Raw genomic sequence first — 12,900 nt, 5'->3', positions numbered from 1 at the left:
AAAAATATTATCTTATCATATCTATCATATCTCACTCTTGTAAGTGACCGTGAAGGGCTTGACAACCCCTTTATCGCGTTGGTTGCGAGGTTCTTATTTGTTTTTGTAGGTGCGTGGGACTTGAGCGTGATCTCCTACTGGATTGATACCTTGGTTCTCAAAAACTGAGGGAAATACTTATGCTACTTTGCTGCATCACCCTTTCCTCTTCAAGGGAAAACCAACGCAGTGCTCAAGAGGTAGCAAGAAAGATTTCTGGCGCCGTTGCCGGGGAGATTCGCGCCAAGTCAAGTCAAGATTTTACTCCCAACAATGAGTCATTTCAGGTGTCGTTGCCAAGTCAAGACATACCAAGTACCCATCACAAACTCTTATCCCTCGCATTACATTATTTGCCATTTGCCTCTCGTTTTCCTCTCCCCCACTTCACCCTTGCCGTTTTATTTGCCCTCTCTTTTCCGTTTGTCGCTTTCTTGATTGCCTTGTCGTTATGGCTAGTCCTCTATCTTCTCCGTTATCTCCCAAGAATGAAGTTCTTAATTTTAAACAAAGGGAGGGAGAAAATCTAAAAGATGCTTGGTATAGAATTTTCAATGCTCAAAATAGATCTATCATGAAGCAATCTACTTCCGTTCTTCTATGCAATTTCTATGTAGGCACTACTCCTTGGTATAGATATATTCTTGATACCATTACCGGAGGGAATTTCTCGGGTAGCCATACTTTTGATACTTATAACGCTATGATAGATTTGTTCGGTTCACCACCTCTTTTGGTTAATGGAACTATCTTAACTTTGGAACATGTGATGCAAAGGCTTGAAATTATTGAGAATAAAGTTGCTACTGTAGAGTTGATTGAGAATTTGTATAAAAAGATCCACAACCAAATTACCCAATGTGGATCTAAGGTGGGAGTTACTCTGAAATTTTTTAAGGAAAAAGAACCCATAGTTAATGAAAGAATAGATCAAGATTCTACTAGAATCGATAAACTTGAGGGAATTATCACCAACTTGGGATCCGCTTTTTCTTCCATTAAAAATACTCCAAATCCTCCTACTAAAATTGCCAAGCTTGTTTATGTTCCTAAAAATAAGGGTGAATCCTCTAGTAAGGAAACTATGGATTTAAAATCAATAAGTGTTCATACCAATCTTTTTGCTATCATTAAGGAACCGTTTGCTACAAATGATTTTCTTGATTTTGTGCCTAGGAGTTTGATAATTAATAAAAAGAAAGAAACTCCTAAGAGTTATAGGTGTCTCATTGAAGAATTACCTACCAAAAATGGCAATACCTAGATCTATCCTTGCTTTTATGCCTAGCTAGGGGCGTTAAACGATAGCGCTTGTTGGGGGGCAACCCAATTTTATTTTTATTCCTTGCCTTTTGATCCTGTTTAGAAATAATTAATTTATCTAGCCTATGTTTTGGTTGTGTTTTTTGTGTTTAATTAGTGTTTGTGCCAAGTAGAACCGTTGGGAAGACTTGGGGAAAGTCTTTTTGATCTTGCTGTAAAAAACAGAAACTTTAGCGCTCACGAGAATCGCTGCCATTTTTATTTGGAAGGTTCTATGTATCTCATTCCTTCTGAATATGATTAATAGATAAATTCCTCACATACAGCAATTTATTTTAGATTTTTTGGGGTTCCATAAGTTTGCTTTAGCTATAGATTACTACAGACTGTTATGTTTTTGACAGATTCTGTTTTTCGTGTGTTGTTTGCTTATTTTGATGAATCTATGGCTAGTAAAAGAGTTTATAAACCATAGAGAAGTTGAAATACAGTATGTTTAACACCAATATAAATAAATAATGAGTTCATTACAGTACCTTGAAGTGGTGTTTTCTTTTCTTTCGCTAACGGAGCTCACGAGATTTTCTATTTTGAGTTTTGTGTTGTGAAGTTTTCAAGTTTTGGGTAAAAATTTGATGGATTATTGAACAAAGAGTGGCAAGAGCCTAAGCTTGGGGATGCCCATGGAACCCCAAGGTAAAATTCAAGGACACCAAAAATCCTAAGCTTGGGGATGCCCCGGAAGGCATCCCCTCTTTCGTCTTCGTCTATCGGTAACTTTACTTGGAGCTATATTTTTATTCACCACATGATATGTGTTTTGCTTGGAGCGTCTTGTATGATTTGAGTCCTTGCTTTTTAGTTTACCACAATAATCCTTGCTGTACACACCTTTTGAGAGAGACTCACATGATTTGAAATTTATTAGAATACTCTATGTGCTTCACTTATATCTTTTGAGCTATATAGTTTTTGCTCTAGTGCTTCACTTATATCTTTTAGAGCACGGTGGTGGATTTTTTTTATAGAAACTATTGTTCTCTCATGATTCACTTATATTATTTTGAGAGTCCTTTAGAACAACATGGCAATAATAAAAACTTTCATACAAGTGCATTGAATACTATGAGAAATTTGATACTTGATAATTGTTTTGAGATATGGAGATGGTGATATTAGAGTCATGCTAGTTGAGTAGTTGTGAATTTGAGAAATACTTGTATTGAAGTTTGTGATTCCCGTAGCATGCACGTATGGTGAACCGTTATGTGATGAAGTCGGAGCATGATTTATTTATTTATTGTCTTCCTTATGAGTGACGGTCGGGGACAAGCGATGGCCTTTTCCTACCAATCTATACCCCTAGGAGCATGCGCGTAATACTTTGTTTCGATAACTAATAGATTTTTTCAATAAGTATGTGAGTTCTTTATGACTAATATTGAGTTCATGGATTATACGCACTCTCACCCTTCCACCATTGCTAGCCTCTCTAGTATCGCGCAACTTTCGCCGGTACCTTAAACCCACCATATACCTTCCTCAAAACAGCCACCATACCTACCTATTATGGCATTTCCATAGCCATTCCGAGATATATTGCCACGCAACTTTCCACCGTTTTGTTATTATGACACGCTTCATCATTGTCATATTGCTTGCATGATCATGTAGTTGACATTGTATTCGTGGCAAAGCCACCGTTCATAATTCTTCATACATGTCACTCATGCATCATTGCACATCCCGGTACACCGCCGGAGGCATTCACATAGAGTCATATTTTGTTCTAAGTATTGAGTTGTAATTCTTGAGTTGTAAGTAAATAAAGTGTGATGATCATCATTATTCGAGCATTGTCCCAAGTGAGGAAAGGATGATGGAGACTATGATTCCCCCACAAGTCGGGATGAGACTCCGGACGAAAAATAAAAAAAAAGAGAAAAGAGGCCAAAAAAATAAAGAAGGCCCAAATAAAAAAATGAGAGAAAAAGAGAGAAGGGACAATGCTACTATCCTTTTTCCACACTTGTGCTTCAAAGTAGCACCATGTTCTTCATATAGAGAGTCTCCTATGATATCACTTTCATATACTAGTGGGAATTTTTCATTATAGAACTTGGCTTGTATATTCCAATGATGGGATTCCTCAAAATTCCCTAGGTCTTCGTGAGCAAGCAAGTTGGACGCACACCCACTTAGTTTCTTTTGTTGAGCTTTCATATACTTATAGCTCTAGTGCATCCGTTGCATGGCAATCCCTACTCACTCACATCGATATCTATTAATGGGCATCTCCATAGCCCGTTGATACGCCTAGTTGATGTGAGACTATCTTCTCCTTTTTGTCTTCTCCACAACCACCATTCTATTCCACCATAGTGCTATATCCATGGCTCATGCTCATATATTGCGTGAAGATTGAAAAAGTTTGAGAACATCGAAAGTATGAAACAATTGCTTGGCTTGTCATCAGGGTTGTGCATGATTTAAATATTTTGTGTGGTGAGGATAGAGCATAGCTAGACTATATGATTTTGTATGGATAACTTTCTTTGGCCATGTTATTTTGAGAAGACATAATTGCTTAGTTAGTATGCTTGAAGTATTATTGTTTCTATGTCAATATTAAACTTTTATCTTGAATCTTTCGGATCTGAATATTCATGCCACAATAAAGAAAAATTACATTGAGAAATACGTTAGAAAGCATTCCACATCAAAAATTCTTCTTTTATCATTTACCTACTTGAGGACGAGCAGGAATGAAGTTTGGGGATTCCTGATACGTCTCCAACGTATCTACAATTTTTTATTGCTCCATGTTATTATATTATCTATTTCGGATGTCAATGGGCTTTACTTTACACTTTTATATCATTTTTGGGACTAACCTACTAACCGGAGGCCCGGCTCAAATTGCTATTTTTTTCCTATTTTAGGGTTTCGAAGAAAAGGAATATTAAATGGAGTCCAAACGGAATGAAACCTTCGGGAATGTGATTTTCTCAACAAACATGATCCAGGAGACTTGGAGTGGGCGTCAAGAAACAACGGAGGAAGCCACGAGGCAGGGGGCGCGCCTACCCCCCCTGGGCGCGCCCTCCACCCTCGTGGGCCCCCCGTTGCTCCACCGACATACTTCTTCCTCCTATATATATCCACGTACCCCCCCCCAAACATCCAGGAGCAACACGAAAACCTAATTCCACCACCGCAACCTTCTGTACCTGAGAGATCCCATCTCGGGGCCTTTTCCGGAGCTCCGCTGGAGGGGGCATTGATCATGGAGGGCCTCTACATCAACTCCATGGCCTCTCCGATGATGTGTGAGTAGTTTAATTCAGACCTTCTGGTCCATAGTTATTAGCTAGATGGCTTCTTCTCTCTCTTTGGATCTCAATACAAAGTTCTCCTCGATCTTCTTGGATATCTATTCGATGTAATCTTCTTTTGCGGTGTGTTTGTCGATATCTGATGAATTGTGGGTTTATGATCAAGTTTATCTATGAATAATATTTGATTCTCCTCTGAATTCTTTTATGTATGATTGGTTTATCTTTGCAAGTTTCTTCGGATTATCAGTTTGGTTTGGCCTACTAGATTGATCTTTCTTGCAATGGGAGAAGTGCTTAGCTTTGGGTTCAATCTTGCGGTGTCCTTTCCCAGTGACAGCAGGGGCAGCAAGGCACGTATTGTATTGTTGCCATCAAGGATAAAAAGATGGGGTTTATATCATATTTCATGAGTTTATCCATCTACATCATGTCATCTTCCTTAAAGCATTACTCTGTTCTTATGAACTTAATACTCTAGATGCATGCTGGATAGCGGTCGGTGTGTGGAGTAATAGTACTAGATGCAGAATCGTTTCGGTCTACTTGTCGCGGACGTGATGCCTATATACATGATCATACCTAGATATTCTCATAACTATGCTCAATTCTATCAATTGCTCGACAGTAATTCGTTTATCCACCGTAATACTTATGCTCTTGAGAGAAGCCACTAGTGAAACCTATGGCCCCCGGGTCTATCTTCCATCATATTAATCTTCCAACACTTAGTTATTTCCTTTGTCGTTTATTTTACTTTGCATCTTTATTACTCTTTATCATAAAAATACCAAAAATATTATCTTATCATATCTATCATATCTCACTCTCGTAAGTGACCGTGAAGGGCTTGACAACCCCTTTATCGCATTGGTTGCGAGGTTCTTATTTGTTTGTGTAGGTGCGTGGGACTTGAGCGTGATCTCCTACTGGATTGATACCTTCTCAAAAACTAAGGAAAATACTTACGCTACTTTGCTACATCACTCTTTCCTCTTCAAGGGAAAACCAACGCAGTGTTCAAGAGGTAGCATCGTCACACCGAGACGGCCCTAAGAATATCTCGCCATCATCGGAGGAGCAAACCCCACTCTTGAGCTATCTAGTCCTTTGTCAAACCTTCCGGCCTGTAAGTTGTCGTTAATATCACCGGTTACTGATGACATTTGAGCAACCCCAAAATCCACCGTACGGTAGGAAGTGACTACGATACCCTCATGGTCTAAGAAACTAAAACACATACTAACACTATGTTACAACAACTGATTACAGATGATATTATCTTAAAGTATAACAAACAAGATTGGGTTGATTCAATATGATCGTTATTCTAATGTCATGCTCTCAATGTTATTTCAGGACTATCCTTACATTCAACGATATCCTAAGATCTGAAAAACATGATTATTAATAACACTTGAGCCAGTCTAGAGGCAAGACCGGGAACCTATTCTTTTACCATTTATCATTTCACACTTGCATATGACTTTTCCACTTAATCACATATTCTAGTATCACAGCAGTTATAGCATGAAATATAAACTTTCAATTATGAAAATGGAAATATAATAATACAATATTATTGCCTCTAGGGCATATTTCCAATAGCTTCATATTACAACCCACAAGACTACATATGTGAAGGCCTGGGACCTCGATATGAAGCACGCATGATCGACTAACCACTCTCAGGAGGGAGGTTTCAGCTCCCTCCTCGTCTCATGCCACGTCTTCCCGCCGCCTGCCACGATTTGGAGGCAGCCATTATGGCGACTTTGAATTTGCGTGTTATCACGACAGTGTCTATATCCATATAGAGCACACACTATATGTATTTCGGCGATAGCTGATACGGCGAATGGGCTAGAGTTTCTCTACCATATGTACTATAAGGGTTGGGCGTGCTTTGCTGCGCCGTTGATGTTGTTGGGTTTTCTTTAAAAAAAATACTCCCACTATTTCAAAATTTATGGGGATTAGTTTATTGAAAAGTCAAACCTCTTTAAGTTTGGCCAAATATGTAGAGAAATAAACCAATATCCATAATATCAAATCGGTATCATTAGATTTGTTATGAAATGAAGTTTCATATTTTATTTAGTTAGTACGGTGGATGTTGATATTTTCTGGCTTTGAGCTTCTTCAAAGCTAAAAAAATTGACTTTTCAAAAAACTAATACACCTTATACTTTAGAACTGAGTGAATATTTAATTTGGCGAGTGGGGGAGATGATGGAGCATATTTTCTTTTTATTTATAATGGTTTTGATGGGCCTTTCGCGGTGCGATTCTATGTTTTCTGTGCGAAATTTTCTACATATGTGCTATATTGGTTCTATAGTATCAAATGTTGGCGCTTCTTTTTATTACGTGATGAGAGAGTGTGTGAGATTGACATGTTTTTATAGGCCGGTTGCTGCTTATTAATTTAAAAAATTGTTGACCCGGTCAAAATATGAACCAATTCCAATATTGCATACCTCAACCAAATGGTTGAGTTTTAAAATTAGGAAGTATGATGAATTAAAATAATTAAATAGAAAGTCCTTAAGAAATTGTCGAAACAACATTGAATGATCCAATTCTGAATTAAAGACCTTAATATTAACCGTGAGCCTTAAAAATCACTTGATGTTAAGTGTGAGCCTTAAAAATCAGGAAGCGTAGCATAGTGTAGCCTTGAATGTCACATGTAGTCAGTCCCTTGAGCCTCGGCGGAGTACCGTGTCTGTGTGAGCTGGTGTGGCATGGACGATGGTGGATGTACATATGATTGCAATTGCATGTTGGCGCAGCACGTGCGCAGGCATTCAATGCATGCATGCGCGCATCATAGGTTTATGTACACGTACACATATATAGGCACACATTCGTATTGCGTACGGTGTGCGTGCGCGGCACTTATTACTTCCTCCATTCTACTCCCTCCGTCTAGACGAAATGTAAGACGTTTTTTCATACGATAATGTCAAAAAACATCTTATATTTTAGGACGGAGAGGATATAATATAATGCGTTCGTACTTTTTAATATTGAAGTTTAACAGTAAATTTAACCAACAAGACCGATTGCAGCGGGAGCAAAAAATTATATCACTAAATTCATATCAAAAATATGAATTCACTGGTATAATTTTTGCTCTCGTTGTAGTCGGTCTTATTGGTTAAATTTACGAACAAATTGAATCTCAAAAAACATGGACACACTGTATTGTAAACGGATTTCTTTTCGGAATCAACGCACGACTGAGAGGAGGGTTTGGTTTGGTGGTCCACGACTCCACTTGCCATGGCATCCATGCGTGCATGCATATATATGTACTACTTACTCTCTTTGTTCCTATTTTTTTTTTATTTTTTAGATATTTTATAAATGAACTATAATATGATTTATTTATTTTGCTTTGTATATAATCATTTGTTGGAATCTCTGAAAAAGAGATATATTTGAGAACGGAGGGAATCAGTATATATGTCTGTCTACGGTGAGATGAGCTCCGCTCGCCGGAACACGTATGCACGTACGTACTACGTACGTGTATCTTATATGGATCGTCCATGCAGCTAATGTCTATGCCGACTCCAGACAGATCCAGTACTGTACTAAGAGCATCTTCAATAGGCGTCTAAAAAAAGCTCCGCGTATTAAAATTTTGTTTTTTTGGCGCCGCACAGCTCCAGCAGATGTTGTAGCGTTACAAGTTTTTGGGCGCGCGCTGAAAAACGCTATTGCGCGTAGCATATTTTGGGCTTCGGATTGCGCGCGCTGAAAAACCCTATCGCGTGCAGCATATTTTGGGCTTCGGATTGCACGCGCTTCACAATTTGCACTGTGTGCTTTTTATGCGTGAGTTTTTGGGCATCTGCAAAGCGATATTGGTCCCGACACACTAAAAGTGCTAAAGTGGCGCGCTATAACTTTTATTGGGCGCCAAATTTTTATGCGGCCGTTGGAGATACTTTAACCTAGCTATGAGCTACTTATACATTGCATGCTTTGCTTAGCCAGGAGCTACTTCTGTATAGCTATGGCCTATGGCTATGCCCTCATGCATCGTGTATGGATCACGATCAATCTTGCAGCTATCTAGTGCTAGTAATTAGCTTAGCTGCCCTACTTGTCCTTTTGTATGGGCAGCCGCTCAGTACCATGCATCATATGCATAATGTGTGCACCAATAACACAAAACGTACGTACTTCAGTCCCTTATAATGATAATCCTAATCTCTTCAAACCTAGGAATTTTTATATTACCGAGAATTTAGAAACGTACTTCACAGAAATGTATGTACTCCTGAACGACTAGGATGACAATGATCCCACATTCAACCTGCGGGGGTACTTCAAGTCCCGTAGGAGGAAAGGAGGCGGAGACATTATCACTCGCTTCTTCAAACCGACGAGTCTATAAATCAGATCTCCTCAAAATGTTTCTAACAGTAACCGATGAGCCTATAAAACTCCCTTTTACCTCGCAAAAATTAAATTAACCGAGGTAAGGTGATCAAGATCGCTTCTGAACGTAACATCATTCATGGAGTCCTGAATTTTCTGCAAAATATATAAAAGTACCCCTGGCCATATTGACGTGTCCAAGTTAGTAGGTGTTGGCATTCCCCACGGTCCACGGTCTTGGAATCGTTTAGTACGGGTGTCGGGTTGATGCCACGTCCAAACAGCTTTTAGATGTTTCAACACAATACATACGTACGAATCCATATAAAATGTACGGACGCACATCCTACAATGTGAGCATCTCTGAAAGATCGAGCCAACACATCATTTTAAGATTGATAAAGCCGCCACAGACGTCTTTGTAATTGACAAGAACATCTTCTCACACTGAACGTACATCGCCGAAAGGCCTGAAGTCGGTGCAATAGCTTAACTAGTTGCGGTACATTAGAAAACAAACCATGACTCGGGTTGGTTTTGGTCCGGATGTTGCTGTTGAGCTAGCTCTCGCTGATTGTATAAACACTACGATTTGAGTAACACAATTTATCACCTGCAAAAAAGGAAAAGAAACAAATTCAAAAAAATACGGGCATCAGTGTCATGCCTAGGACTTGAATTCTGGTGGGCTGGGGACACCACTGTCCTCCTAACCATCCAACCACTGATTGGTTCATAGCTTTTGCTTGATGAACAAGTTACCAGAAAACACGATTTTATAAGGTTGAATGTGGCATCATTTTCGTACTAGTTGTTCAGGGGGACACCTTAAGGCAACTCCAATGCAAACCATCACATTGTCCGTAAATGTTTGGACCGAACAGTTCAAAGCTTTAAGTCTTCCAATGGGAGTCATCAAATGCCCGGAGACCGATACAGACGTATGAGATCCCCTAAATCAGCATAAATTGAAGAAGAATTGAGAGAATATGAACGTTCGACTGGCCCACCCTTAATTGGACCACATCCTCCATGACCCATGTGTCATACTCATTTTCTTTTTCCTCTTGATACATCTGGCCCATCGTCGGTCATAGCCTATCATCTAAATTTAATGGCTATAGTTGAATGACCAACACCATGCCCACTGTCCGCAAAACGATCGGACTTGTTCATGAACATTTGGTGCCGCCCGTTTAGTGATCCCCGGTTGAATTGCATAATATGTCTAATGAGCTCGCATTGCCCTGTGGTTGGGTCTGCATAGGCCGATGCTAGAAATTGAATTGAATCTATCATTTTACCGAGTTTAATTTGCTAGCTGTGCAATCAGTTAGCAAGAGATTGTTAGGTAAATCCATCAAACTCTCATCTAGGGTTTCCCTGCCTCTTGTTTAGAGATTCACTGCCTCTCACCAGTGCCGTCAGCGGTCCGCCTCATCTCCTATTGTCATTGGACCATGGAGGCGCGATGATACCTGCCCTTGCCGGCGAAAGGGTTCCGTTTTTAGGTGTTTTTCTAAGTTTTGTTAAGGTTTGTGCCATACTCAAGAAGACGAGTCGGCGGGGGCCTCTTGAAGATGAAATAATGTTCTCCCCGTCTAGTGCCAGTCACGATGATGTTTGAAGCATCGTGAAGACGTGTGGAGGTTTGTCTCCGACAGATCTCGTGCGATTTGGTCGGCGTTTGTCTTTGGTGGATCGTCTAGATCCGGTCTTCGTTCGTCTACATTAGTATGTCTGTAGGTTGGATCCTTTCGATCTATCATTTTATTCATCAGTGGCGGTAGCTATTCTGGTGCCTTGGTCCTATGAGATCTTAGCACAATGATTTTCCGACTGTCTACTATAACAATGTTTGCCCGGCTCCAAAGAGGGAGGGGCGATGACGGCGACGCTCCTTCTGCTCGCTCCAGTGCTTGAAGTCATCGCTAGGTGGTCTACGTACCTGGATGTAAATTTTACTTAGTGGTTTCTATACTACCATGACAGTTGATAAATAAATTGAAAGTTTCTTACAGAAAAAAGTTTTCATGGACGCTACTCTCTTCGTCTCGTAATATAAGAGCAAACTTTGTCAAACTGGTAGTACAAGCTACAGCAGCAACTATATATAACTATTAGTTATTGGACATGACAACAGGGGTTTTGGGCCCAACGCACGCATGAGATTAGTGTCGCAGAACATGCGGATAAACAATTAAACACGCACTAAGGTAGAAGAAGTACACAATTCAGTGGTGAGCAGTTTGGTCTTTGGTCTGCCCTGGTCCACCAACAGTTTAACAAGGACTAAGCCAACACCTCTTTAATTTCTGCATCCGGCCCCTCCCGAGAAGAATCCCATTGGCGTCTCCTGCAGTACTCAACCCACTGCGGCGCTGCTGGTGCCCCTGACGATGATCTCTGCTCACACTCGCAGCCAGCAATTTGCCAGCCATCCTGCATGCCCATGAAAGCATACTGATGAATATTTGAGAGAGACCATCAACATTGATTTGTTCATGGGAGAGGGCACCCTGATCAGTGATCGATTGAATTAACCTAACTTGTGAGTGCAGTGCAGAAATAAATGGAGTAAGCTACCTGCAGGTGAAGTTGACGAGTTGCATAGCTAGCGTTTGCAGGGGAGCAGGCTGTGTCTTGGAGAGGGTCTTCATCAGCTGGTTCCAAACGAGGCATCTTCTTCCTGGTGTTCTCCTCGGTGCCTGCTGCCTTCTTCGCCTTGGCCTTGGTCTTGCTGGCGGTGGACAAGGTGGAACTGGAGGCGCGGGCGCCGTGGGGCTTCTTCGCTGGCACCTCTTGGGAGTTGTGCAACTGCAGGCAGGTGTCGTCGCCGTCGATGAAGTAGGCCGTCCAGCCGCTGTCGTCGGAAGCCACGGCGGTCGCAGACCCGGATGCGCAGCAGTCGACGTCGCCGTCCAAGACTGAAGCTGAAGCACCCGGGGTCCTAGACGAGCTGATGGATTCCTCCATTTGACGAACGTACGTATGTGTGTGTGGACTATGAACTTGAAGCTAAGTTAGCCAGCCAGGTAGCTGCGCGTAAGGTGGCTAGCTAGAAGAAGAAGAAGAAGAAGAAGAAGAAGAAGAAGAAGAAGAAGAAGAAGAAGAAGAAGAAGAAGAAGAAGATTGCAGTGTTGCAGAATGGGTTGGAGTAAGAAATATGGCATGGAGGTCCGCCGGGCCGGGGGAGCGCGGTTGGTGATGGTGTTACATAATGGCGGAGAGAGGAGAGGGTAGGCGCACCGGGACGTGGAGCGGCGGAGGGGTTACAGTGAAGTGTCGTTGACATCAACGCCGGATGGATGATGCGCACATGGGCACTTATTTGCAGGCCGTGCACTCAACTGGACTCAAGACACGCGTACGAGGGGGGGTTCCATCCATGGATGGACGGGATGGGATGGGATGGGAGGAAAGATAAGTTAGGCCCTGTTTGGTTCTAAATAAAGGATTCAATTTATAAGTTACCCCAACTTATAAGTCATAAGTTGCTTCACCCCAACTTAGAAATTATAAATCATCCTTTTTGTATGGGTCCCATCACCTTTACATAAAAAAACAAGATAGAAAGGTGTGCTCAGGTGATTTATAAGTCAGGTGATAACCAAACAGACGTGACTTATAAATCACTGATTTTAAGTCACTTGACTTATAAGTCAGGTGACTTATTAAAACCAAACAAGCCCTTAAGCAAAAGAGCGATAACTTTTTTTCCGGGAAACATGTAGCCATGCAGCAGAAAGCCTGTTGGAGTTGGACCCGAATCAAAACCCATGGAGTCATGGAGATATACGGGGTACTAGACAAATGGAAGGAACAAAAATCTGGCACACGTGCATGCTATACTAACTCGTCATCTTCA

General features: G+C 41.0%; 1 protein-coding gene across 1 annotated transcript; it reads right to left on the bottom strand.

Annotated features, from left to right (window-relative positions):
- Positions 1–11,074: 11,074 nt before the first annotated feature.
- Positions 11,075–12,342, bottom strand: LOC123185309 (uncharacterized). Its single transcript, XM_044597223.1, has 2 exons — positions 11,619–12,342; positions 11,075–11,474 (listed from the first exon to the last, which is right to left on the bottom strand). Exons 1-2 carry the CDS (start codon positions 12,006–12,008, stop codon positions 11,325–11,327), a joined length of 540 nt encoding a protein of 179 aa, XP_044453158.1. The 5' UTR covers positions 12,009–12,342; the 3' UTR covers positions 11,075–11,324.
- Positions 12,343–12,900: the final 558 nt, after the last annotated feature.

The sequence above is a fragment of the Triticum aestivum genome, chromosome 2A (genome assembly GCF_018294505.1).
Source record: "Triticum aestivum cultivar Chinese Spring chromosome 2A, IWGSC CS RefSeq v2.1, whole genome shotgun sequence".
NCBI lineage: Eukaryota > Viridiplantae > Streptophyta > Magnoliopsida > Poales > Poaceae > Triticum > Triticum aestivum.
This window is presented reverse-complemented; position numbering and strand designations above follow the sequence as displayed.

What these genes read in the sequence shown, in the direction of transcription:
- LOC123185309 (XM_044597223.1), bottom strand. Translation starts at nt 12,008, where the DNA reads ATGGAGGAATCCATCAGCTCGTCTAGGACCCCGGGTGCTTCAGCTTCA. An exon ending in CTCGTCAACTTCACCTGCAG is followed by an intron (nt 11,475 to 11,618) that starts GTAGCTTACTCC and finishes ATGGGCATGCAG; the next exon opens with GATGGCTGGCAAATTGCTGG.